This window comes from Nesoenas mayeri (genome assembly GCF_963082525.1).
Source record: "Nesoenas mayeri genome assembly, chromosome: 1".
In the NCBI taxonomy this organism is placed as follows: Eukaryota; Metazoa; Chordata; class Aves; order Columbiformes; family Columbidae; genus Nesoenas; species Nesoenas mayeri.
Genome location: NC_137541.1, coordinates 212,588,747 through 212,616,380, shown reverse-complemented (window position 1 = coordinate 212,616,380; position 27,634 = coordinate 212,588,747). Strand labels below are relative to the sequence as shown.

Here is a 27,634-nt window from a genome sequence, read left to right as displayed (position 1 = left end):
TGTGCACGTGTTGTGTGCATGTGTTGTGTGCACATTATGTGCATGCACACATGTACACGTGCGCACATGGGTGTGAACATGTGAATGTGTGTGTGTGTGCACGTTGTGTGTGCGTGCACATGGGGGGGTGTGTATGCATGCACGTGTGTGCACGGGTGTGTGTGCACACGCGTGTGTGTGTGCACAGGGGGGTGTGTGCACATGGAAGCTGTGCGTGCACGGGGGTGTGCGTGCCCACGTGTGCGCGCACGTATTGTGCGCACATTATGTGCGCGCACCTGTGCGTGTGTGCACATGGGTGTGCACATGGGTGTGCACAGATGTACGTGCGCACGGGTGCGTGTGCGCATGTACGCGTGTGTGTGTGTGTGTGCGCACACGCGAGTGCACGTGCCCGCGTGCCCGCGCGCGTGTCCCCGCGATCCGTCCCCCACCCTGCAGGTCCCTCTCCGGGCACGTGGGGGCGCCCCTCCCCCTCTCTGTCCCTCCGGGTGTCCCCGCGCGTGCGCAGCCCGGTCATCCCCCCCCCCCGCCCCCCCCCCGCTTCCCCGTTCCGTTTCCCCCCCCGCCCCTGTGGCCCCGCGCGTGCCGCCGCCCCCCGCCCCGGGGCCGCGCTCGCTCGGGGGCGGGCGGAGGCGGCGGCGGCAGCGGCAGCGCCGCGGGGCTGCGCTCGGCAGCGCCCGGGCCGAGCGGGGCCGAACCGAGCCGAGAACAGCCGAGCCGAACCGAGCCGAGCGGGGAGCTGAGCGGAGCCGAACCGAGCCGAGAACAGCCGAGCCGAACCGAGCCGAGCGGGGAGCTGAGCGGAGCCGAGAACAGCCGAGCCGAACCGAGCGGGGAGCTGAGAGGAGCCGAACCGAGCCGAGAACAGCCGAACCGAGCCGAGCGGGGGGCTGAGCGGAGCCGAGAACAGCCGAGCCGAACCGAGCGGGACCCAACCCAGGCGAACGGGGCCGAGCCGAGCGGGGCCGAACCGAGCGGAGGGGCCGAACGCACCCGAGAGCGGCCGAACCGAGCCGAGAACAGCCGAACCGAGCCGAGCGGGGGGCTGAGCGGAGCCGAGAAGAGCCGAACCGAACCGAGCGGGGGGCTGAGCGGAGCCGAGAAGAGCCGAACCGAACCCAACGGGGCCGAGCTGAGCGAGCGGGGGGGGGTCGAGGTCGAACAGAGCCGAGCGTGGCCGAACCGAACCGAGCGGCGGGCTGAGCGGAGCCGAACCGAGCCGAGAACAGCCGAGCGCGGCCGAGCCGAGCCGAGCCGAGCCGAGCCGAGCCCGTACCGGGCCGTACCGGGCCGTACCGGGCCCAGCGCCCTCCCCGCCGCCGCCTCTTCCCCCTCCACCATCCAGCCAGTAATTTTCCAAGCCCCGCTCGGCGCGTCCCGGCGGAGCTGCCCGGATCGCCGGGGCCATGGGAGACAAAGGCACCCGGTGAGTTTTGGGGGGGGGGGGGCACCCCGGGGGTGTCAGCGCCGAGCCCGCCGCCGTTGCCCGGGGCTACCGGGGGGGTCCCCTGGGTCGCTTCCGGGGTCCCCTCGCGTCGTTGCGGTTTATGGGGGGGGGGGGGGTCATCCCAGTGACCCCCCCCACGGGCCCCCCAGTGGCATTTGGGGGGGTCCCCGTGAGCCACCGCTGCGACCGGCGTTATTTGGGGACCCTGTGGCCACCCCCACCCCACGAAAGGGTGTTTTGGGGTTTGGGGACTCTGGTGACCCCCCCCAGCGCATGTATGGGGGGGGCTTGGGGTGTCTATTGTGACAGTCTGGGTGTCACCGCGGGGATGACACTCCGGTGCCATCTGTCACCCCGTTGTGACAGCTCGTTGTCCCCCCTGGGTGTCCCCATTATTAATTATGGAGGGTTCTTAGGGGGGGTCACATTGCCCTCCCCTCTATCCCCACCCATGTCACGGTTTTGGGGGTGACACCGATGCCACCAATGCCACTTCAACACGGGGTGGGGGGAGGGGGGGGTCCGGCCTGATTTTGGCAGAACCTTCCAGAAACGCTGCAGCGATTTGGGGGGGCACGATGGGGTTTGGGGGCTCCCACTGACCCCCCCAAAGCGTTTTGGGGGGTGGGGGGTTGATACTGGGGTGCTGCTGGTCCAACACCCACATCCCCCCGTGTCCCAGCATCCCCAATTTAGGAGAACTGGAGTGGGTGGGCCCCCCCAGAATTAGGAGGATGATGGGTGGATTAGGGGGGTGATGGGGGGGGAACCCCCCAATTTTGGAGCAGCGGGGATGAGGCTGGAGCACCCCTGGGGTTCCTGAGATCCACAGCTGGATTTGTCCCCCCCCCAAGAGATTTTTGGGGTGTCCCAGTGAGCTGGAGCAGGGGGGGGATTAAGGTGATGAATTCCCCCCTCCCCATGTCCCTTTTGGAGCCCCAAATCTGCTCGGATTCCCCCCAAAGAGGTGTTGGGGTGTTGGGTGGCACCCCAAAACGCATCATTTCTGCTGGGGTCACCCCACTTTTCCTGGGTGTCCCCACTCTGCCACCCCCCGGTTTGGTGACATTTGGGGTCCCCACATGGCCCTGGGTGCCCCATGCGGGGCGAGGAGCAGATTTAGGGTGCGGGGGGATCCCCAGGAGCCATCTTTGGGTTTGGGGGGTGCAGCTCCGTGCGTCATCGTGTCACCGTCCCCAACATCTCGCCGAACCCCCTTAGAAGGTGGGAAGAGCTGGAGGAAGCGACTCGGTGGAGCCACCACCGAACGTGTCACCTTATTATTTGCAGCTTCTCAAAAACAAAACCCCGTTTCCCCCACCCGGCTCCTTTCACCCGGCACCCAGGGGTGGCCGCGGTGGCCTCGGGACACTTTGGTGGCCTGTGGTGGCTTCCCTGTGGCTGGAAGCGCCATAGTGGGATGTCACTGGGCTGTCCCCACGGTCATATCCTGCCCCATCAAATAATTCTTGGGACCGGTATCCTGAGATGCTCCAGTGTCACCAGGGATGCTCCAGTGTCCCTGGGGATGCTCCAGTGTGCTTGGGATGCTCCAGTGTCCCCTGGGGATGCTCTGGTGTCCCCTGGGGATGCTCTAGTGTCACCAGGGATGCTCCAGTGTCCCCTGGGGTTGCTCCAGTGTCCCTGGGATGCTCCAGTGTCCCCCCCCAGGATGCTCTGGTGTCCCCTGGGGATCCCCTGGGGATGCTCTGGTATCCCTGGGGATGCTCCAGTGTCCTCCAGGATACTCCAATGTCCCTGGGGATGCTCCGGTGTCCCTGGGATGCTCTGGTGTCCCCAGGGGTGCTCCAGTGTCCTCCGAGATGCTTCGGCGTCCCCATGATGCTCCAGTGTCTCTGGCATGCTCTGGTGTCCCTGGGATGCTCCAGTGTCTCTGGGGATACTCCAGTGTCTCTGGGGATGCTCCAGTGTCCCTGGGATGCTCCAGTGTCCCCTGAGGATGCTCCAGTGTCCCTGGGATGCTCTAGTGTCCCCCCCAGCGTGCTCTGGTGTCCCCTGGGGATCCCCTGGGGATGCTCTGGTATCCCTGAGGATGTTCCAGTGTCCTCCAGGATGCTCCGGTGTCTCTGGGGATGCTCCGGTGCCCCCGAGGCTGCTCCCATGTCCCCAGGGATGCTCTGGTGTCCCCAGGGGTGCTCCAGTGTCCTCCGGGATGCTTCGACATCCCCAGGGATGCTCCAGTGTCCCCAGGGATACTCCAGTGTCCCTGGGATGATCCAGTGTTCCCCAGGATGCTCCGGTGTCCCTGGGGATGCTCCAGTGCCCCCAGGATGCTCCAGTGTCCCTGGGGATACTCCAGTCTCCCCAGGGATGCTCCAGCATCCCTGGGGATGCTCCGGTGTCCCTGGGATGCTCTGGTGCCCCTGAGGCTGCTCCGGTGTCCCCAGGGGTGCTCCAGTGTCCCCCCAGGATGCTCCGGTGTCCCTGGGGATACTCCAGTGTCCCCGGGATGCTCCAGTGTTCCCCGGGATGCTCCAGTGTCCCCGGGATGCTCCGATGTCCCCAGGGATGCTCTGGTGTCCCCAGGGATGCTCCAGCGTCCCCGAGGATGCTCCGGTGTCCCTGGGATGCTCTGGTGCCCCCGAGGCTGCTCCCACGTCCCCAGGGATGCTCTGGTGTCCCCAGGGGTGCTCCAGTGTCCTCTGGGATGCTCCAGTGTCCCCAGGATGTTCCAGTGTCCCTGGCATGCTCTGGTGTCCCTGGGGATACTCCAGTGGCCCTGAGATGCCCCAGTGCCCCCAGGATGCTCCAGTGTCCCTGGGGATACTCCAGTGTTGCTGGAGCATCCCTGGGGATGCTCCGGTGTCCCTGGGATGCTCTGGTGCCCCTGAGGCTGCTCCAGTGTCCCCAGGGGTGCTCCAGTGTCCCTGGGATGCTCTGGTGTCCCCAGGATGCTCCAGTGTCCCTGGGATGCTCCAGTGTTCCCCAGGACGCTCCGGTGTCCCTGGGGATGCTCCAGTGTCCCTGGGGATGCTCCGGTGTCCCCAGGACGCTCGGGGATGGTCACGGGGAGGGGCAGGAGGCAGGTGGCCCAGGCCGGGGAAACCTCCTGCTTCCCACACGGTGTCTGGAGAACGAGCTCCTGGGTGGTGACGAGCAGGATCCGGACACGTCCCGCACCCCGCGCCAGGGCCCGTTCCGCGGCAAGGCGGGATTCCAGCCTGGCATGGGGTGCCTGGCATGGGATGCAGGGTGAGGGGGATGCAGCGGGATGTGGGATGCAGGGGGGTGCGGGATACAGGGATGCAGCGGGATGTGGAATACAGGGATGCAGCGGGATGTGGGATGCAGGGACGCAGCAGGATGTGCGAACGCAGCGGGATGCGGGGATGCACCGGGATGTGGGGATGCAGCAGGATGATATGGGATGCAGGATACAGGAACGCAGCGGGATGTGGGGATGCAGCAGGATGCAGGGATGCAGTAGGATGTGGGGATGCAGTGGGATGCGGGATACAGGGATGCAGCAGGATGTGGGGATGCAGCGGGATGCAGGATACAGGGATGCAGCGGGATGCGGGATGATGCGGGATGTGGGGATGCAGCGGGATGCAGGATGCAGGGATGCAGCAGGATGTAGGGATGCAGCGGGGTGTGGGATACAGGGATGCAGCAGGATGCGGGATGATGTGGGATGCAGGATACAGGAATGCAGCGGGATGTGGGGATGCAGCGGGATGCAAGATACAGGGATGCAGCAGGATGCGGGATGATGCGGGATGCAGGATACAGGGATGCAGCAGGATAAGGGATGATGTGGATGCAGGATGCAGGGATACAGTGGGATGGTGCGGGATGCAGGACACAGGGATGCAGCGGGATGCAGGATGATGTGGATGCAGGATACAGGGATGCAGCGGGATGTGGGGATGCAGCGGGATGCAGGATACAGGGATGCAGCGGGATACAGGGATGCAGGGGACCCATGGGGCCCAAGACCTTCATGGTCCCGCATTATGGATGCGATGGGATGCGGGATATAGGGGGGATTTGGGATGTAAGGAGGATGCGGGATGTAGGAGTGATGCAGGATGCAGAGGGGATGGAGGATATGTGGGATGTAGGAGGGATGCAGGGGGCTGTGGTATATATGGGGGATATGGGATATAGGGACGAAGGGGGATGCAGGGACAAAGGGGGATGTAGGGGGGATGCAGTGAGGTGTAGAATTGATGCAGGATGCAGAGGGGATGCAGGATATGGGGGGATGTAGGATATAGGGGGGATGTGGAATATAGGGGGAATGTAGGTTGTAGGGGGGATATGGGATGCAGGGGGAATGTGGGATGCAGGGGGGATGTGGGATGTAGGGGTTTGCGGGATGTAGGGGGAATGTGGGATATAGGGGGATGTGGTGAGATGTGGGATATAGGGGGGATGCAGGGATACAGGGGGGATGCAGGGATGTAGGGGGGATGTGGTATATAGTGGGATGCAGTGAGATGCAGGATATAGGGGGGATGCAGGGATGCAGGGTGCAGTGGGATGCGGGATATAGGGGGGATGCAGGGATGTAGGGGGATGCAGGATGCAGTGGGATGCGGGATATAGGGGGGATGCAGCGAGATATGGGATATAGGAGGGATGCAGGGGGATGCAGGATGCAGGGGGGATGCAGGGATGTAGGGGGATGCAGGATGCAGTGGGATGCGGGATATAGGGGGGATGCAGCGAGATATGGGATATAGGAGGGATGCAGGGGGATGCAGGATGCAGGGGGATGCAGGGTGCAGCGGGATGTGGGATATGGGGGGGATGCAGGGATGCAGGGGGATGCAGGATATAGAGGGGATACAGGATGCAGTGGGATGCGGGATATAGAGGGGTACAGGATGCAGTGGGATGCGGGATATAGAGGAGTACAGGATGCAGTGGGATGCGGGATATAGGGGGGATGCAGGGGGATGCAGGGGGATGTGGGATATGGGGGGGATGCAGGGATGCAGGGGGCTGCAGGACGCAGCGGGATGCAGCGTTGGCCCCGGGGTGCTCTCGTTTTTGGGGTGTGACTCTCCGGGCTCACCCCTGGTTCACACTCGCTCTATTTGCTCCAGGCCTGGAGCCACCGGCCGCCGGGTCGTGCCGGGGCGTGCAGATGTAGTTGTGCAGATGTGGTTGTGCAGATGTGGTTGTGCAGATGTGGCTGCGGCTCCGTTATCCCCCGGAGGTCCCTTCTAATGAGGGCGTTGGCTAATTAGACCTGCCCGCCGGCCCCATTAGAGTGAGAGCCTGTACAAACCTATCCGTCTGTCCGTCTGTCCGCCCCCAAGTTCAAAGGCGATCGATGTCCCCAAGGGAAATCAAATCCTCCTCAATCTCCCCAACAGGCATCAAACGGACCCCGCTCGATGAGCAGCCGCCAAATAAAGCGATCGTTAGCGTGCACCTAACGAGCTCATTAAGGCACCGGATCAATGAGGCGGGCAGGATGTGGCCTGGCGGCGGTGCCAAGTGACACGGGGGACACCGGGAAGTCACCGGCGGTGACAGGATTTCCTGCCCGGTGGCTCTGGTGTTTCCACACCAGGAAGGGCCAGAGGGGGAGGGAACGCTCCGTGTTTCCTCCTTTTCGCGTTCTGGGGGGCAGCCCAGGCTCCTGACCCATAGCATGGGGCTCTGGGGGGCTCCTGACCTATAGCATGGGGTCGTGTGGGTCTTGGGCTCCATGGGGCTCCTGCACCCATAGCATGGGGCTCTGAGGGGCTCCTGCACCCATAGCATGGGGTCGTGTGGGTCTCAGGCTCTGGGGGGCTCCTGCACCCATAGCATGGGGTCATGGGGGTCTCAGGCTCTGTGGGGCCCCTGCACCCATAGTATGAGGCCACCCCAGGCTTCTGCACCCATAGCACAAGGTTTTGTGAGGCTCCTGCACCCATAGCATGGGACTATGTGGGTCTTGGGCTCCATGGGGCTCCTGCACCCGTAGTGTGGGGCTCTTTGAGGCTCCTGCACCCATAGCGTGGGACTTCGTGGGTCTTGGGCTCCATGGGGCCCCTGCACCCATAGTATGGGGATCTCTGGGGCTCCTGCACCCATAGCATGGGGTCATGTGGGTCTTGGGCCCCTTGGGGCCCCTGCACCCATAGTGTGGGGATCTGTGGGGATTCTGCACCCATAGCATGAGACCATGAAGGTCTTGGGTTTTGTGGGGCTCCTGCACCCATAATGTGGGGTCACCCCAGGCTCTTGCACCCGTAGCATGGGACTATGTGGGTCTTGGGCTCCATGGGGCTCCTGCACCCATAGTGTGGGGCTCTTTGAGGCTCCTGCACCCATAGCATGGGGTCATGTGGGTCTTAGGCTCTGTGGGGCTCCTGCACCCATAGGATGTGGTTTTGTGGGGCTCCTGCACCCATAGCATGGGACTTGTAGATCTTGGGCTCTGTGGGGCTCCTGCACCCATAATGTGGGGCCACCTCGGGCTTCTGCACCCATAGCACAAGGTTTTGTGAGGCTCCTGCACCCATAGCATGGGACCGTGAAGGTCTGGGGCTCTATGGGGCTCCTGCACCCATCATGTGGGGCTGTGCAGGGCTCTGTACCCATAGCATGGGGTCATGTGGGTCTTGGGCTCCTTGGGGCCCCTGCACCCATACCATGGGGTTTTGTAGGGCTCCTGCACCCATAGTGTAGGACCATGAAGGTCTTGGGCTCTATGGGGCTCCTGCACCCATTATGTGGGGCCAGCCTGGTCTTCTGCACACATACTGTGGGACCATAAAGGTCTCAGGCTCTGTGGGTCTCTGCAGGGCTCCTGCACCCATAGGATGGGGTTATGTGGGGCTCCTGCACCCATAGCACAGGGTTATGTAGGTCTTGGGCTCTGTGGGGCTTTTGCCCCCATAGCGTGGGCTTTTGTGGGTGTTGAGTTCCATGGGGCTCCTGCATCCATAACGTGGGGTTGTGTGGGTGTTAGTTCTATGGGGCTCCTGCACCCATAGCACGGGGTTGTGTGGGTGTTGAGTTCTATGGGCTCCTGCACCCATAATGTGGGGTTGTGTGTGTGTTGAGTTCTATGGGCTCCTGCACCCATAGCACGGGGTTGTGTGGGTGTTGAGTTCCATGGGGCTCCTGCACCCATAGCACAGGGTTGTGTGGGTGTTGAGTTCTATGGGCTCCTGCACCCATAATGTGGGGTTGTGTAGGTGTTGAGTTCCATGGGGCTCCTGCACCCATAATGTGGGGTTGTGTGGGTGTTGAGTTCTATGGGGCTCCTGCACCCATAATGTGGGGTTGTGTAGGTCTTGGGTTCTGTGGGGCTCCTGCACCCATAATGTGGGGTTGTGTAGGTCTTGGGTTCTGTGGGGCTCCTGCACCCATAATGTGGGGTTGTGTGGGTGTTGAGTTCCATGGGGCTCCTGCGCCCATAGCACGGGGTTGTGTGGGTCTCAGGCGCTGTGGGGCTCCCCGCCGTGCCGTGGGGCGGGTGCGGCGGTGCCGGGTGAGTAATAGTTTCCTGCTCGCGGCCGCCATCGATCGGCCTTGGCCCCGGTTCGTTAGCGGCTTCGTTTGTGTAACGAGGGCTGGGCAGCAGCCAGCGCCGCTCCCCACCCCACCCAGCGTTTGGCTCCATTCCCGGGGTTCCCAGCACCCCAAACCTCGCCACTGTGTCCCCTGGGTGCGGGGGTGGCGGAGGCTGCTCCCCATCCCTCTTTGCTGTAACAACTCATTAATTACCCTGAAAAACCCCGCTGTTAATTGCTCTCGGGAGGTGGCATCGCCCCCTCCATCCCCAGCTCTGGGTGCTCTGCCAATCCCTCGGCCTTAAAACCTGATTAATTAATTAATTGCAGGGAGGGGGAAACGCTGATTATCGACGCTGTGCCCTTCCTCAACCAGCCCAGGCCCTTTATTTCCCCCTCGTTTATTTAATTACAGCAAATTAGCGCCACCTTTTCATCCCGCCCCGTCTGGGATATCTCAACTTTGTCCCCAAACCCAAGGAGAGGCCACCTGGGAAGGGGATGTGGGGACAGGGACATGGGGGTGCAGAGATGTGGGGACATGGGGACACAGGGTGGTAGGGACATGGGGTTCCAGAGACACAGGAATGTGGAGATGTGGGGACATAGGGATGTGGGGACACAGGGATGGAGGGGGACAGGGTACCAGGGACACGAAGATGCAGGGGTGTCAGGACACAGGGATGCAGGGGGACAGGGATGTGGGGACACAGGGATGAGGGGACACGGACATAAGGTTCCAGGGATGTGGGAACACAGGAATGAGGGGACAGGGACATAAGGTTCCAGGGATGTGGGGACATAGGGACATAGGGTTCGAGGGACACAGGGATGCAGATGTGGGGACACAGTACCAGGGACACAGGGATGTGGGGATACAGGGATGTGGGGACAGGGACAGAGAGTTACAGGGATGCAGGGATGTGGGGACACAGGGACATGGAGTTCCAGGGATGTGGGGGGACAGGGATGTGAGGACAGGGATACAGGGTTCTGGGGATGTGGGGACACAGGGTTCCGGGGACACAGGGACACAGGGTTCCAGGGACACAGGGATGCAGTGGCATGAGGACAGGGACACAGGGATGCGAGGACAGGGACACAGGTATGTAGGGTCACAGAGGTGTGGGGACACAGGGATGTGGGGACACAGGGACCCAGGGTTCCAGGGACACAAGGATACAGTGGCATGAGGACAGGGACACAGGGATGTGGGGTTACAGGGATGTGGGGACACAGGGATGTGGGGACAGGGACACAGGGTTCCGGGGACACAGGGATACAGTGGCACGAGGACAGGGACACAGGGATGTGGGGTTACAGGGATGTGGGGACACAGGGATGTGGGGACATAGGGATGCGAGGACAGGGACACAGGGATGTGGGGACACAGGGACACAGGGTTCCGGGGACACAGGGACACAGGGTTCCAGGGACACAGGGATACAGTGGCATGAGGACAGGGACACAGGGATGTGGGGTTACAGGGATGTGGGGTCACAGGGATGTGGGGACACAGGGACACAGGGATACAGTGGCATGAGGACAGGGACACAGGGATGCGAGGACAGGGACGCAGGGATGTGGGGTCACAGAGATGTGGGGACATAGGGATGTGGGGACAGGGACACAGGGTTGCAGGGCTGTGGGGACACACAGGGGAGGGGGTGACAGTCACCCCGACATGCAGGCAGGGGGGTGATGGTCACCCTGACACACGGGTCACCCCGGCCTGGGGACGCGGGGCACCCTGTCACACGCAGCAAGTCCCTGGGAGCTGCTGTCAAAGGCCAGGGGGGAGGTGCAGGCAGGATGCAGGCAGCAGGTGCAGGCAGGAAATGCAGGCAGGATGCAGACAGTGAGATGCAGGCAAAACACAGGCAGCAGAATGGAGGCAGTGAGGATGCAGGCAGAAGGATGCAGAACACAAGCAGGAGGGTGGAGGCAGCGCGCAGGCAGCAGGTTGCAGCGCACAGGCAGCAGGTTGCAGCGCACAGGCAGCAGGTTGCAGGCAGCACAGGCAGCAGGGTGCAATGCACAGGCAGCAGGGTGCAGGCAGCACAGGCAGCAGGTTGCAGGCAGCGCACAGGCAGCAGAGTGCAATGCACAGGCAGCAGGGCGCAGGCAGCACAGGCAGCAGGGTGCAATGCACAGGCAGCAGGGTGCAATGCACAGGCAGCAGGGCGCAGGCAGCACAGGCAGCAGGGTGCAATGCACAGGCAGCAGGGCGCAGGCAGCACAGGCAGCAGGTTGCAGGCAGCGCACAGGCAGCAGGGTGCAATGCACAGGCAGCAGGGCGCAGGCAGCACAGGCAGCAGGGTGCAGGCAGCTCCCCTCGCCCACAGGACTCAGCCCCCGGGGTCCCGGTCTGGGCCCAGCCCCGCGGCGCCCGGCGGTTCCTTTTCCCGCCGCCGTTAATCCGCTGGATGGTTTTAATGGGATTTGGCAGCCGGGAGGGATAATCCGGCACAGCCCGAGCCGGCGGCCGCTGCTAGCTGTGTGCAGAGAGCACTGCCCGTCCCCGCTTGTCCCCGCCCGTCCCCGCCCGTCCCTGCCCGTCCCTGCCCGTCCCTCTGGCTTTCCCAGCATCTGTGAACTTTGCACGCACCTTGCACACACCTTGCGGACACTTTGCACACACCTTGCACACACCTTGCATGCACTTTGCACGCACCTTGCGGGCACCCTGCACACACTTTGCACACACTTTGCACACACTTGGCACGCACCTTGCGGACACCTTGCACTCACCTTGCACGCACCTTGCACGCACCTTGCGGACACCTTGCACGCACCTTGCACACACCTTGCACAGACTTTGCACGCACCTTGCACACACCTTGCAAGACACCTTGCATGCACCTTGCACGCACCTTGCACACACTTTGCAAGACACCTTGCACGCACCTTGCAGACACCTTGCACGCACTTTGCACGCACCTTGCACACACTTTGCAGGACACCTTGTACGCACCTTGTTGGCACCTTGCAAGGCATCTTGCACACACACCTTGCACACACTTTGCACACAGTTTGCATGAACCTTGCACGGCACCTTGCACACATCTTGCACGCACCTTGCACACACTTTTCATGCATCTTGCACACATTTTGCACACACCTTGCACACACTTTTCATGCACCTTGCACACATTTTGCACACACCTTGCGCACATCTTGCACACACTTTTCATGCACCTTGCACACACCTTGCACACACTTTTCATGCACCTTGCACACACACCTTGCACACATCTTGCACAGCACCTTGCACATACCTTGCAAAACACCTTGTACACACCTTGCAAGGCACCTTGCACACACCTTGCACACACTTTGCACGCACCTTGCACACACCTTGCACGCACCTTGCAAGGCACCTTGCACACACCATGCACGCACCTTGCACACACCTTGCACACACTTTGCACGCACCTTGTGCCCCCTATGGTCTCTAGGGTTCGGGGGTGACCATATGGGCTCCCCAGTGTCATATGGGGCAGGAATAGGGTCTCTGTGCCCACCATGGTCTATAGGGTGTCTGTGCACCCCATGGTCTATAGGGTCTCTGTACCCCGTATGGCCTGTAGGATCTATAGGGTCTATAGGTTGAATGTGCCCGCCACTGACCCCCTTTTCTGTCTTGCAGGGTGTTTAAGAAAGCCAGTCCCAACGGGAAGGTAAGGGGGGGTGACATGGGGGGACACCAGGGTGACCCCCCCGAAATCCTGCTGGGGGGGCCGGGCAGGTCCCCAAATCCCAGAGATGCCCCATGGTCTGCCTGAGCCAGCGGGAGGGGAAACTGAGGCACGGCGGGGGTGGGGAGGGGCTTGTCACCAGGTGCCACCAGGTGTGGGGACATCTGTGTGGGTTCCAGGCTTTGGAGATGCCACTAGGTGTGGGGACATCTGAGTGGGCTCCAGGCTTTGGAGATGCCACCAGGTGTGGGGACATCTGGGTGGCTTCCAGGCTTTGGAGATGCCACCAGGTGTGGGGACATCTGGGTGGCTTCCAGGCTTTGGAGATGCCACCAGATGTGGGGACATCGGCGTGGGTTCCAGGCTTTGGAGATGCCACCAGGTGTGGGGACATCTGGGTGGGTTCCAGGCTTTGGAGATGCCACCAGCTTTAAGGTGGCACTGGGATGGGGTGGCACGTGGGGACGGCGGGGGTGACGGACCCCAGTGGGTGGTGACAGGGCCCCCTGTCCCCTCTGTGTCCCCCCAGCTCACCGTCTACCTGGGCAAGAGGGACTTCGTGGATCACATCGATGTGGTGGACCCCGTGGGTACGTGGGGACATGGGGGGGACACTCAATTTGGGGGTCCCTCTGTCCTCGCTGGCATCTCCCCCTAACCCTGGGGTGTCCCCCCCTGTCCCTGTGATGTATCCCCTGAGCTTGTGGTGTCCCCCTGTCCCCACCAGCATGTCCCCTAACCCTAGAGTGTCCCCAGTCCTTGGGATGTGTCCCCTGTCCCCATGGTGTGTCCCCTTGTCCCTGCCAGTGTTTCCATTGATCCCATGGTGTCCCCCATCCTCACAATGTGTCTCTTGACCCCACGGTGTCCCCCGTCCTCATGACGTGTCCCCTGTCCCCACGGTGTCCCCTGTCCCCGCAGTGTGTCCAATTGTCACCGCCAGTGTTTCCATTGATCCCACGGTGTCCCCTGTCCCCACAACGTGTCCCCTGTCCCTGTGGTGTGTCCCCTGACGCTGCTGTCCCCGCAGATGGCGTGGTGCTGGTGGACCCCGAGTACCTGAAGGAGAGGAAAGGTAACGGCTCCTATGGCCCCTCATGCCTGGGGACACCCGGGTGACATCTCAGGGGACACCCATGTGGCACTACAGGGGACCAGGTTGTGGCTCGGGTGACATTTTGCAGCCCCGTGGGGATGATGGTCCCCACAATGGGTGTCCCGGGGCTGTGTCCCCATGTCCCACCACAGCACATCCTGGGAGCACTGGGGTGAGCCGTGATGCCACCACAACATGGTGCCACCACACCATGATGTGACCCTGCCATGATGTCACCGTGGCATGATGTCACCATGCTGTAATGTCACCGTGTAGTGATGTCACCACACCATGGTGCCACCATGCCATGATGTCAACGTGCCATGGCATCAATGTGCCATGATGTCACCATGCTGTGATGTCCCCATGCCTGGATGTCACCACACCATGATGCCACCATGCCATGGTATCACCCTGCCATGATACCACTATGTCACGATGTCACCATGCTGTGATGTCCACATGTTGTGATACCACCATGTCACGATAACACCATACCATGATGTCACCATGATGTGATATCACTGTGCTGTGATATCCCCAGGCTGAGATGCCACCATGCTGTGATGTCACCATGTTGTGATATCACCATACTGTGAGGTCACCGTGCCCTGATACCACCATGTCATGATGTCACATTGACATGATCTCACTGTGCAGTGATGTCACCACACCATGGTGCCACCATGCTATGATGTCACCATGACATTATGTCACCGCGACGTGACGTCACCATGATGTGATATTACTGCCCTGTGATGTCACCACACCATGATACCACCATGCCATGATGTCACTATGCCATGGAGTCAATGCGTCATGATACCACCATGTCGTGATGCTAACTATGTCATGATGTCACCATGCCATGATGCCACCATGCTGTGGAGTCAATGTATCATGATACCACAATGTCACGGTACCAACTACATCATGATGCCACCAAACCATGATGTCACCATGTCATGATGTCACCATGCCTTGATATCACCATGCTGTGATGTCACCATGCCATGATACCACCATGCCAGGATGCTACCATGTTATGATGCTACCATGTTATGATGCTACCATGTTATGATGCCACCACATCCCATGATGCCACCAAACCATGATGCCACCATGTTATGATGCCACCAAACCATGATACCACCACACCATGATGCCACCAAACCATGATGCCACTATGTTATGATGCCTATAAGCCATGATGCCACAACACCATGATGCTACCACACCATGATACCACCCAACCATGTTGCCACTATGTTATAACGCTAATAAACCATGATATCGCCATGTTATGATGCCACCACACCATGATACCACCAAAACATGATGCCACTATGCTATGATGCCAATAAACCATGATACCATCACACCACAATGCCACCAAACCATGATACCACCACACCATGATGCCACTATGTTATGATACCACCACACCATGATACCACCACACCATGATGCCACCAAACCATGATGCCACTACGTTCCAATGCCAATAAACCACGATGCCACCACACCACGTCATCACCACTCCCTTGTCCCCTTCCCCAGTCTTCGTCACCCTGACCTGCGCCTTCCGCTATGGCCGTGAGGACCTGGACGTGCTGGGCCTGACGTTCCGCAAGGACCTTTTTGTGGCCAACGCTCAAGCCTTCCCCCCATTGCCCGAGGAGAAGAAGCCTCTGACGCGGCTCCAGGAGCGGCTCATCAAGAAGCTGGGCGAGCACGCCTATCCCTTCACCTTCGAGGTAGGGTGGCAGCGGGTGACAATGGGGACAATGAGGTCCTGACCCTGTTCCTGACCCCCTGTTTCCTCCCCAGATCCCCCCCAACCTGCCTTGCTCCGTCACGCTGCAGCCGGGCCCAGAGGATACGGGGAAGGTAAGGTCCACCCGTCTTGGTGGCACCGGTTGGGGTCACCTCGCGGTGGGGTGACAAAGGGGTTCTGTGCCACCTTCTCTGCCCACTCCTGGTGTCCAGGCCTGCGGGGTGGACTACGAGGTCAAAGCTTTCTGCGCCGAGAACCTGGAGGAGAAAATCCACAAGAGGTGAGTGGAGAGGATCTGTCTGGCCTGGGTGGTGGCATCTTTGGGGTGTTGGTGGGGGCTGTGACGTGGCGGTGGGGAAGGGGCACCCCGGTTTGGTACCCATGATGGGTGAGATCAGACTGGGATGGAGTTGTCCGCCATGATGGGGTTGGGATGGAGATGTCCTCCAGGCTGGGCTGAAGTGGAGATGTCCTCTAGGTTGGGGCTGGGATGGAGATGTCCTCTAGATTGGGGTTGGGATGGAGATGTTCTCCAGGATGGAGCTGGGATGGAGATGTCCTTCATGATGGGGCTGGGATGGAGATGTCCACTAGGTTGGGGCTGGGATGGAGATGTCCTCCATGATGGAGCTGGGATGGAGATGTCCACTAGGTTGGGGCTGGGATGGAGATGTCCTCTAGGTTGGGGTTGGGATGGAGATGTTCTCCAGGATGGAGCTGGGATGGAGATGTCCTCCATGATGGGGCTGGGATGGAGATATCCTCTAGGCTGAGATGGAGATGTTCTCCAGGGTGGGCTGGGACAGAGATGTCCTTCAGGCTGGGATGGAGTTGTTTGCTAGGCTGGGACGGAGCTGGCATAATGATGGTCATCAGGATGGAGTTGGGGTGGAGATGTCCTCCAGGTTGGACCTGGGACAGAGATGTCCTCCAGGCTGGGATGGAGATGTCTGGGTTGAGTCTGGAGCTGGAATGGAGATCTTTTCCAGGCTGGTCTTGGGAAGGAGATGCTCTCCAGGCTTGGGATAGGATAGAGAAGTCCTCTAGGCTGGATCTGGAATGGAGACGTTCTCTGAGTTGTGGCTGGGATGGAGATGTTCTCTAGATGAGCCTGGGGCAGAGATGTCTTCCAGGTTGGGCCTGGGATGGAGATGTGCTCTAGGCTAGAGCTGGGATGGAGATGTTCTGCAGGCTGGTCATGGGATGGAGATGACCTCCAGGCTGGACTTGGGATGGAGATGTCCTCGAGGTTGGGGCTGGGATGGAGATGTTCTCCAGGCTGGAGCTGGGATGGAGATGTCCTCTAGGTTGTGGTTGGGATGGAGATGTTCCTCAGGCTGGAGCTGGGATGGAGATGTTCTCTAGGTTGTGGTTGGGATGGAAATGTCCTCTAGGTTGTGGTTGGGATGGAGATGTTCCTCAGGCTGGGGCTGGGATGGAGATGTTCTCTAGGTTGTGGTTGGGATGGTGATGTTCCTCAGGCTGGAGCTGGGATGGAGATGTTCTCTAGGTTGTGGTTGGGATGGAGATGTTCCTCAGGCTGGAGCTGGGATGGAGATGTTCTCTAGGTTGTGGTTGGGATGGAGATGTTCCTCAGGCTGGGGCTGGGATGGAGATGTTCTCTAGGTTGTGGTGGGGATGGAGATGTTCCTCAGGCTGCGGCTGGGATGGAGATGTTCTCCAGGCTGGAACTGTAGTTGGCATGATGATGTTCACCAGGATGGAGTTGGGCCAGAGATGTCCTCTAGGTTCGTCCTGGGACAGAAATGTCCTCCACGCTGGTCATGGGTCAGGGATGTTCTCCAAGCCGGAGCAGTGACAGAGACTTTCTCCAGGCTGGAGATGTTCTCCAGGATTGGGATGGGTGAGGGATGATCCTGGGGTTGGGATGGACACCCCCAGCACCCCAACCTGCCATGACCCTAGACCAGAAGAAGAAAGGGATTTGGCCCCAAAATGGGTCAAGGCAGCACAGGCAGCATGTGGGCAGCCGGACGCCTGGGTTCTCCTCTGGCCATGTCCCCCCCAACCAGGAACTCGGTCCGCCTGGTCATCCGGAAGGTCCAATATGCGCCGGAGCGCCCCGGTCCCCAGCCCATGGCAGAGACCACGCGGCAGTTCCTCATGTCAGACAAACCGCTGCACCTCGAGGCGTCCCTGGACAAGGAGGTGGGTGAGGACAGGCTGGGGACACTAGTGCGGCGATCTCGGCGAGGACGTGGACCTCACTGCCCGCCCTGTTGTTCCTCACAGATCTATTACCACGGAGAACCCATCAGTGTCAACGTCCACGTCACCAACAACACCAACAAGACAGTGAAGAAGATCAAGATCTCAGGTGAGGAATGGGGTGTCACCCCACACCCCATCTGATGTCCCTGTGGTGGCCATCCCTGATGTCCCAGACCCCCGTGTCTCCATGTCTCCCCGCAGTGCGCCAGTACGCCGACATCTGCCTCTTCAACACCGCCCAGTACAAGTGTCCGGTGGCCGTGGAGGACGCTGAGTGAGTACTGGGAACATGGCAAAGGACATCAGAGGAGCCTTGGGGGTCTCTTGCCCTGGTGCAGAACCTTCAGAGCTATGGGATGGTGCATCCAGTGAGCAGGTCCTGGTGGGAGGAGAAGCTTCTTGGATGGCACCATGGGGAACATCAACCTCTGCGTCCCACCAGCTGGAGATGAACTTCAAGCTGGGGCAGGATGGAGATGTTGCTGTGCTGGGTCTGGAGTTGGGATGGAGATGGTCACCAGGCTGGGACTGGGATGGAGACGTTCTTCAGGCTGGGCTGGAGATATCTCTGTTGGATCTGGAGTTGGGATGGAGATATTCACCAGGCTAGATGAGGATGTTTGAGTTAAGTCTGGAGTTGGGATGATGTTTGCCAAGCTGTGACTGGGATGGAGATATTCTTCAGGCTGGTCTTGGGAAGAAGGTGTTCTCCAGGCTTGGGATGGGATGGAGATGTTCTCCAGGCTGGGCCTGGAGTTGGGATGGAGATGTTCACCAGGCTGCATGGAGATATCTGGGCTGGGTCTGGAGTTGGGTTGATGTTCACCATGTTGGGGAATGATCTGGAGTTCAGATGAAGATGTTCACCAAGGACTGGGATGGAGATGTTCTACAGGCTGGTCATGGGAAGGAGATGTTCTCCAGGTTGGAGATGGGATGGAGATGTTCTCCAGGTTGGGGATGGGATGGAGATGTTCTCCAGGTTGTGGATGGGATGGAGATGTTCTCCAGGTTGGGGATGGGATGGAGATGTTCTCCAGGCTGGTCATGGGAAGGAGATGTTCTCCAGGTTGTGGATGGGATGGAGATGTTCTCCAGGCTGGGGATGAGATGGAGATGTTCTCCAGGCTGGGGATGGGATGGAGATGTTCTCCAGGTTGTGGATGGGATGGAGATGTTCTCCAGGCTGGGGATGGGATGGAGATGTTCTCCAGGTTGTGGATGGGATGGAGATGTTCTCCAGGTTGGGGATGGGATGGAGATGTTCTCCAGGTTGGAGATGTGGTGGAGATGTTCTCCAGGTTGGAGATGGGATGGAGATGTTCTCCAGGCTGGGGATGGAGATGTTCTCCAGGCTGGGGATAGAATGGAGATGTTCTCCAGGTTGGAGATGGAATGGAGATGTTCTCCAGATTGTGGATGGGATGGAGATGTTCTCCAGGCTGGGGATAGAATGGAGATGTTCTCCAGATTGGGGGTGGGGTGGAGATGTTCTCCAGGCTGGGGATGGGATGGAGATGTTCTCCAGGTTGTGGATGGGTTGGAGATGTTCTCCAGGTTGTGGATGGGATGGAGATGTTCTCCAGGCTGGGCTGCAGATGTGCAGGTTGGGGTTGTTAGAGGTGGGGTTTGGAGCTGGGGCTGATGGTGACTGTCCCCTCCAGCGACATGGTGGCCCCCAGCTCGACATTCTGCAAGGTCTACACCCTCACGCCCTTCCTGGCCAACAACCGGGAGAAGCGGGGGCTGGCGCTGGACGGGAAGCTCAAGCACGAGGACACCAACCTGGCCTCCAGCACCCTGTGAGCACCCCAAAAACATCCTGTGACCCCTAAAAACCATCCTGAGCCCTGTGACCCCCCCTAAAACCATCCTGTGTCCTCTGACCCCCCTCCAACCATCTTATACCCTGTGACCCCCCCCAAAAACATCCTGCACCCTGTGAGCCCACCCAAAACCACCCTGTGCCCTATGACCCCCCAAAACCATCTTATGTCTTGTGACCCCCCCAAAAAACATCCTGCACCCTGTGACTGTCCCCCCCAAACCACCCTGCACTCTCTGACTCCCCCAAAACCATCCTGAGCCCTGTGACCCCCCCAAAAACAATCCCTGGGGCTCCTGCATCCTGTGGGTCCCCCAAAACCATCCTGTGCCCTGTGAGCCCCCAAAACCATGCTGTGCCCTGTGAGCCCTCAAAACTGTACCCAGGGTTCTGCATCATGTGAGCCCCCCCCCAAAACATCCTTGGAGCTCCTGCACCCAGTGACCCCCTCAAAACCATCTAGCACCCTGTGACCCCCCAAAAACCATCCTGCACCCAGTGACCCCCCTCAAAATCATCCTGCACCCTGCAAGCCCCTCCAAAGTAATCCCTGGGCTTCCAGTGCCCTGTGATGCCCCAAAAACCACTCCTGGGGCTCCTGCACCCCCCAAAACCCACCCCTTGGGTCCTATACCCTGTGACCCCCCTAGATTGTCCCCGTGCCCCCCCCCTCACTGTCCCCCCTTCTCCAGGTTGCGGGACGGAGCCAACAAGGAGATCTTGGGCATCATTGTGTCCTACAAGGTCAAGGTGAAGCTGGTGGTGTCCCGAGGAGGGTGAGTTTTGGGGACCCCCCGCTTCGAACCTCCTCTGGGGCTCATGGGGTGGCGGGGACACAAGGTTGGGGACAAGGGGGTGTCCTTAGGTGACGGTGACTGACATGTTGTCCCCTTTGTCCCACACCAGCCTGCTGGGAGACCTCGCCTCCAGGTAACCCCCCTGGACACCCCTAAATTGCCACTGCACCCCCCACCTCGGTCCCCTCCGCTGCCACCCGCACCCCACACTTGTCATCGGGGTGTCACCAACATTGGGGTCACGTGGGCACCATGGCTTGGATGTGTCCCCAAGTTGGCTGGTGTGTCCCCCAAATCTGCTGCCACATCCCCCCAACCCTGCCCATGTGTCCCCCCCTGATCCCACCAGTGTCCCCCCCCAAAATGTGCTTGTGTCCCCCCCAAATCTGCTGCCATATCCCCCTGACCTTGTCTACATGTCCCACCCCAAATCCTCCTGTTGTCCCCCCCCAAAATGCGCTTGTATGTCCCCCCAACCCTGCTGGTGTCACCCCCAAATCTGCTGTCCCATCCCCCTAACCCTGCCTGCATGTCCCCCCAACTCTGCTGGTGTCACCCCCAAAGTGTGCTTGTGTGTCCCCCCAACTCTGCTGGTGTGTCCCCCATTCCTCTTGGTGTCCCCCCCCAACCCTGCTGCTGTCCCCCCCAAATCTGCTGCCACATCCCCTTGAACCTGCCCGCATGTCCCCCCTAATTGTCCCACTGTGTGTCCCCCAAAATGTGCTCTTGTGTCCCCCAACTCTGCTGATGTCCCCCAGTCCTATCAGTGTCCCCCTGACCCCTTCATGTCCCCCCAACTCTACTGGTGTGTCCCCCCCGAAATCTGCTGCCACATCCCCCTGACCACGCTGCCATGTCCCCCCTAATCCTGCTGATGTCCCCCCTAATCCTGCCAGAGTCCCCCCCAAAACATGCTTGTGTGTCCCCCCAACTCTGCTGCTGTGTCCCCCAGTCCTGCCAGCATGTCCCCCCCCAACTCTATTGGTGTGTCCCCCCAAATCTGCTGCCAAATCCCCTTAACGGTGCATCCATGTCCCCCCCAACCTGCCCACATGTCCCCCCCTAATCCCAAGGGGGATTTAAGCCGAGCCCAAACCACCAACTCAAGCTCAACCAAGAAACATGATCACTATAACGACCGTAACACCATTTTAAACCCAGCTTTGTGGCCCCCCCGGCTGCCTAAACATGGAATTTACTCTGGCCCCCCCCCCACCCCAATATTCCCCCTTCCAACCCCAAATTTCCCCCCCCCGAACCCCAAATTTCCACCCCCACACTGTGTATTTCGCAGCGACGTGGCGGTGGAACTGCCCTTCACGCTCATGCACCCCAAACCCAAGGAGGAACCTCCGCACCGCGACGGTGAGTGTCCGACATCCCCCCAGGCCATGGGGGGTGATTTTGGGGGGGTCAGTTCTTTTGGGGGGGGGTCATTTCTTTTTTGGGGGGGTCATTTCTTTTTTGGGGGGGGGGGGGCAGAGGGATCAGTTTGCTCCAGAGAGATTTTCACCCCCCATGGGGCAGCAAATCCCAGCTTTAAAACCATGGGGGTGTCCCCATCGCCCTCCCAAACAGTGGCGGGGTGGGGGGGGTCACATCTTTTTGGTGACATTAACGACTAAACCCCGTCCCCTCTCTTCAGTTCCAGAGCACGAAGCGCCCATTGATACGAACCTCATCGAGCTCGACACAAAGTAAGTGATGATTAAACCATTAGAATTTTGGACCCCCCCCACCTAGGAAAACATTGACCCCCCCGCGCTGTGCACGTCACCCCAATCGCACTTCTCTCCACCTCCCTTTCACCACCCCCCCCCCCCCCGCATGCCTTTCCAAACAATACAATCCAAACTAAAAGGAGCAAGCGCAGTAAGGAAACAGCCGCCGGGATCGCGTTGTGGTGGGGGGGTGTCCCCACGGTGTCCCCACGGTGTCCCCGCATTGTCCCTATGGGTGGCAACACCGCGGCAATTTGCACCCCCGCCCCGTTAATCCCGGGCTTTGCGTTTGGGTTGGAATAAGTGGATTTAGGGTGGGGGATGTTTGCGATTCTTCAAGGGGCAAAGAGTTGGCAAAACTTGGAGGAATCAACTGAACACGGGGGGGGGGGTTTAAAAGCCAAAAGCGCAACACATGGGGACAAACCCCAGCGGTGGGTTGTCCCCCCCCCTTCTCCGGTAAATCCCCCGCCCCCTTTTTCTCCCTTTTTGTCCCCAAATGTAGCGATGATGACATCGTGTTCGAAGACTTTGCCCGCCAGCGGCTCAAGGGCATGAAGGACGACAAGGAGGACGAGGACGAGCGGACAAACTCCCCCCAGCTCAACGACAGATAAACGAGCGTGTGTGTGTCCCCCTCCTCGCCCAGGAACGTCCGTCGCGTTCGGCTTCTTGGTTTATTTTTTTGTATAATTATTAATTTTTGATTTTTTCGGTGTTTTTTTAATTTCTACCTATGGATCGCCCAATGGCGACAGCAATTATAACCATCCAGCTGTGCCGTGTCGTCACTTCTCATCCAGATGTTTCCCCCTCCCTGTTGTGGGGGGTGCTGGAGGTTTTGGGGGGGCACAGCACCCCTCACCTTGTCCCCCCGCAACCTCCCCATCCATCCCCCCCTTTCCTATGAGCCGCCTCTTTTATATCAGTCCAGGGAGGGGACCAGTTTGCTACTGGGTGGGGGGGTTGCAGGAGAATTTTGGGGGGGGGGGTGTTTTCTAAGCAAGCCAGCTCATGGGAAAGGGCACATCCCCTTTGTTCCCCCCCTCTTCTGGCCCTTTGCTGCATGTGTCCCCTTCCCCGGGATGCACGAGCCTGGCTTAACCCTTAGACCCCGCCTAAGACCTGAGCCTGGCTTATCCCCATTGAAACTCAACCTGCGGTTTGGAGCTGGGAAGACAGGTGGGTGTCCCCCCTCCCCAGGTCTTTCCTCCCCCAAAATCCTCCTTAAACCCCCCAAATTTAGGGGTTTATTCGTTTTTTACACCCCTGGAGGTGCTGGGTGACACCAGGTGACACCAGGGGATGTGGAGGTGACACGTGGGGACGGGGGCTCCATGTCACCTCCCGCACGGTGCCAGCGCCTGGGGGGACTCCATAAACACCTCTTGCCCCCACCCTGGGATTTCAGGTTCCCCCATGGATTTTGGGATCCCCCCCATGGAGTTTGGGTCCCCCCCATGGATTTTGGGTTCCTCCCCATGGATTTTGGGTCCCCCCCATGTATTTCGGGTCCCCCCCATGGATTTTGGGTCCCCCCCCTTGGAGTTTGGGTCCCCCCCATGGATTTCGGGTCCCCCCCATGGATTTTGAGTCCTCCCCCATGGATTTTGGGTTCCCCCACCATGGAGTTTGGGTCCCCCCCGTGGATTTCGGGTCCCCCTCCATGGATTTCGAGTCCCCCCCCATGGATTTTGGGTCCCCCCCATGGAGTTTGGGTCCCCCCATGGATTTCGGGTCCCCCCTCATGGATTTTGAGTCCCCCTCATGGATTTTGAGTCCTCCCCCATGGATTTCGAGTCCCCCTCATGGATTTTGGCTCCCCCCCATGGATTTCGGGTCCCCCCCATGTATTTTGAGTCCCCCCCCATGGAGTTTGGGTCCCCCCCATGGATTTCAGGTCCCCCCCATGGATTTTGAGTCCCCCTCCATGGAGTTTGAGATCCTCCCGATGGAGTTTGGGTCCCTCCCCCATGGAGTTTGGGTCCCCCCCCATGGATTTTGGGTCCCCCCCATGGATTTTGGGTCCCTCCCCATAGATTTCGAGTCCCCTCCCATGGATTTTGGGTCCCCCCCCATGGATTTTGGGTCCCCCCCATGGATTTTGGGTCTCCCCACCCACGCAGAGGCCGTTCCTCACTATTTATTGTGCCGTCGCCATTGTCACCTCAGAGCAGCCCATGGGGACACAGTGACATGTGTGTGTGTCCCCCCCCTCCCCCGTTATTTTTGGGTAAAGCTGGTACTTTTTAATTTGATTTTTCTTTCTTTTTTTCCTTTCTATTTTTTTTGTAAAGTGGTTTCTTTGTACTTGGTCACGGGTACCTTGCTCCTTCGGTTTCTCCACCGTTATCTGTGATGTTTCCGTGTTCTGTCAAATAAATTATTCTAGTTTATTAAACTCAGAAAAAAGGGAAAAAAATACATATATATAAAATATATATGGACAATTATTGGTTTTGCTGGCGCAAAACGGGGGTTTATGTGGCATCTGATGGTGCTTGGGGCGAATACAGAAGGTTGTGACCCCCCCCTTTCTGTTGCTTTCCACCCCAAAAATCAAACGCAGACTGGTAAGAACAGATTAATTCGTTGCAGCATCTCAAGGTCCTGCTGCTGTGTTAAATTGATTTATTAATGATTAATTAAGGCTCCCGGTAGCTGCTGCCTGAGCCGAGCTCGGCGCTGGGACCCCCAGTTGATCTCTGGTCTGTATGTACCTTGTTTTCCCCCCCCAAAAAACCGTCTTACCTGGCTGTTTGGCCACCAAAGATGCCAGTTTGGCTTGTGTCATGGCAAGGGGTGTGTGTGTGCGGCCTGTGAGCTTTGAACTGTTGGACAAAACACACAGATCGATGCTGAAATGCCGCAGGACGTGAACTAAACCTCCAGTGCTGGGGGTGGGTTTGGGCACCTCAGCTCAGGGCTCAAAATGGCGGCAACAGGGGCAGCAAAATCACCTCAGACACAAAATGGCGGCACCAGGGGCAGCAAAATCACCTCAGACACAAAATGGCGGCGCCAGGGGCAACAGAGTCACCTCAGACACAAAATGGTGGCACCAGGGGCAACAGAGTCACCTCAGGGCTCAAAATGGCGACAACAGGGGCAGCAAAATCACCTCAGACACAAAATGGCGGCACCAGGGGCAACAGAGTCACCTCAGACACAAAATGGCGGCACCAGGGGCAACAGTCACCTCAGACACAAAATGGTGGCGCCAGGGGCAGCAAAATCACCTCAGACACAAAATGGTGGCACCAGGGGCAACAGAGTCACCTCAGACACAAAATGTCGGCACCAGGGGCAACAGAGTCACCTCAGACACAAAATGGCGGCGCCAGGGGCAGCAAAATCACCTCAGACACAAAATGGTGGCGCCAGGGGCAACAGAGTCACCTCAGGGCGCAAAATGGTGGTGCCAGGAGCAGCAAAATCACCTCAGACACAAAATGGTGGCACCGGGAGCAACAGAGTCACCTCAGACACAAAATGGCGGCGCCAGGGGCAACAGAGTCACCTCAGAGCTCAAAATGGCGGCCAGAGGGGTGGTGGGATCACCTCACAAGAAAGGCCTTGAGGTGCTGGAGTGAGTGGAGAGAAGGGAACGGAGCTGGTGAGGGGCTGGAGCACAATGTGATGGAGCGGCTGAGGGACCTGGGGGGTTCAGCTGGAGAACAGGAGCTGAGGGGAGACCTTCTGGTCTCTGAACTGCCTGAAAGGAGCTTGGAGCCAGGGGGGTCGGGCTCTGCTCCCCAGGAACAAGCGCCAGGAGCAGAGGAAACGGCCTCAAGTTGCGCCAGGGGAGGTTGAGGTTGGATGTGGGAACAATTTCTTCCCCAAAGGGCTGTGGGGCATTGGAACAGGCTGCCCAGGGCAGTGCTGGAGTCACCAGCCCTGGAGGGTTGGACAGACAGACATGAGGTTCTCAGGACATGGGGCAGGGACAGGGGTGGGGAATGGTTGGACTCCATGATCTTGAGGGGCTTTTCCAGCCAAAATGGTTCTATGATTCTTTGGTGTCTTCATTCACGAGTATATCAAACCCCTCAGGGCACAACTTAAACCATCAACTCCGAGAAGTTCCTCAGCAGGACGCAGACTGGATAGCGCTCGTTTCACAAATATCTCATTAATACATCGTGCACACCGGGTACTGTGCGGCTTTGCATTTAATTTCCTAAATCACGCCCGCGCCTGCTGTTTGTAACAGGAGCCTTGAGCTCCGGGTCCTCAGCACAGGACACACATGGACCTGCTGGAGAGGGGCCAGAGGAGCCCCAGGAATGATGTGAGGCTGGAACAGCTCTGCTGGGGACAGGTGAGAGAGTTGGGGTGTTCAGCTGGAGAACAGAAGCTCCAGGGAGACCTTAGTGCGGCCTTTCCATACTCAAAAGGGGCTGATGAGAAAGATGGGGACAGACTTTTGAGCAGGGCCTGTTGTGACAGGACAAGGGGTGATGGTTTTAAACTAAAGGAGGAAGATTCAGGCCGGACATGAGGAAGAAATCATTACCCTGAGGGTGGTGAGAGCCTGGCCCAGGTTGTCCAGAGAGGTGGTGGATGAACCATCCCTGGAGACATCCCAGGCCAGGCTGGACGGGGCTCTGAGCAACCTGAGCTGGTGAAGATGTCCCTGCTCATGGCAGGGGGGGCATTGGGGGAGCTGGGAAGGTCCTTCAACACGCATTATTCTTTTCTCTTATTTCCTGACAACCTCCAGCCTCTGGTGTGGCATAAAAGACTTGCAGTAAATTTTTAACTCTGCCCCCACAGTCTGTTTGGGCACAGGAGGGTGAATCACGGACTCACTTTGGTTGGAAGAGACCCTGGAGATCATCGGATCTCAGAGCCGCACGCTGCAGAATGAACCCCAAAATTGTTCTTGGTTTGAAATCGTGTCTTCCCAGCAAGGGGCTGAGGAGGAACCAGGCGGAGCAGTGAGGATGGAGACCCCAAAACCCCCCAGTTTGTCCCCAGAAGGACACAGAGATGCAGGCGCATTGCAGGCGGTTCAAGTTCACGGCCAAGCTACCCTGGTGGGTGTCCCAGGAGGATGGAGATGTGGAGCAGCATTGCAGCTGGACCACTCTGCTCCACATCCCTCCTGCGACCAGGAGGAGCCAGGACGGGGGGATGAGCCAAAAATCACCGATTTCTGAGCCTGAATTGAGGGACAGCCCCGCGGGAACGGCCCAGACCCCTCCCAACCTTCCCAACCAAGGGCAAACCCGGCTCCAGCAAAGCCGAGGTGGCCCCAGTCACAAACTGGACTCTGATCAGATGTTCCCATGTTAACACAAGGTCCATGTGGTGCAATTCCGGGAGCAACGTCCTCACCGCGAGTTCTCCATCATCACCTTTAAAGGACGTTCCCCCTTCTGTGTATCAGCCCCGTGTCCAGCAGCTGCAAGAACTTACTATTTCGGACATTTCCCTGTCAAAGCCGGTTCGAGCCGGACACGGCAGCTTAGTTATTTTGGGGAAAAAAAGGGAAGTTTGGATGTGTACAAACTGCTGTTGCTCAAGTGCCGTATCTCTAGGAAGCCAAGCG

The 27,634-nt window shown here is 59.1% G+C and overlaps 1 protein-coding gene across 2 annotated transcripts; it reads left to right on the top strand.

The window, feature by feature from the left end:
• The first annotated feature begins 604 nt into the window (after positions 1-604).
• ARRB1 (arrestin beta 1) lies at positions 605-23,003 on the top strand. 2 transcript variants are annotated; one of them, XM_080356880.1, is made up of 16 exons: positions 605-1,429; positions 12,584-12,614; positions 13,162-13,222; positions 13,663-13,707; positions 15,289-15,485; positions 15,559-15,618; positions 15,718-15,785; positions 17,539-17,674; positions 17,759-17,843; positions 17,939-18,011; positions 19,402-19,539; positions 20,255-20,338; positions 20,469-20,492; positions 21,654-21,724; positions 22,005-22,056; positions 22,586-23,003. In XM_080356880.1, exons 1-16 carry the CDS (start codon positions 1,410-1,412, stop codon positions 22,695-22,697), a joined length of 1,257 nt encoding a protein of 418 aa, XP_080213006.1. In that variant the 5' UTR covers positions 605-1,409; the 3' UTR covers positions 22,698-23,003. The 2 variants fall into 2 exon arrangements, with proteins under 2 accessions (XP_080213006.1, XP_080213007.1); XM_080356881.1 differs by having other exon boundaries at positions 20,255-20,312; positions 22,586-22,727.
• The last annotated feature ends 4,631 nt before the right edge of the window (positions 23,004-27,634 follow it).

Bases quoted from the DNA above. Each gene is read 5' to 3' on its own strand.
- ARRB1 (XM_080356880.1), top strand. From the start codon at position 1,410: ATGGGAGACAAAGGCACCCG. The intron at 17,675-17,758 runs GTGGGTGAGGAC...TGTTCCTCACAG, and splicing joins AGGCGTCCCTGGACAAGGAG to ATCTATTACCACGGAGAACC. The intron at 17,844-17,938 runs GTGAGGAATGGG...GTCTCCCCGCAG, and splicing joins GAAGAAGATCAAGATCTCAG to TGCGCCAGTACGCCGACATC.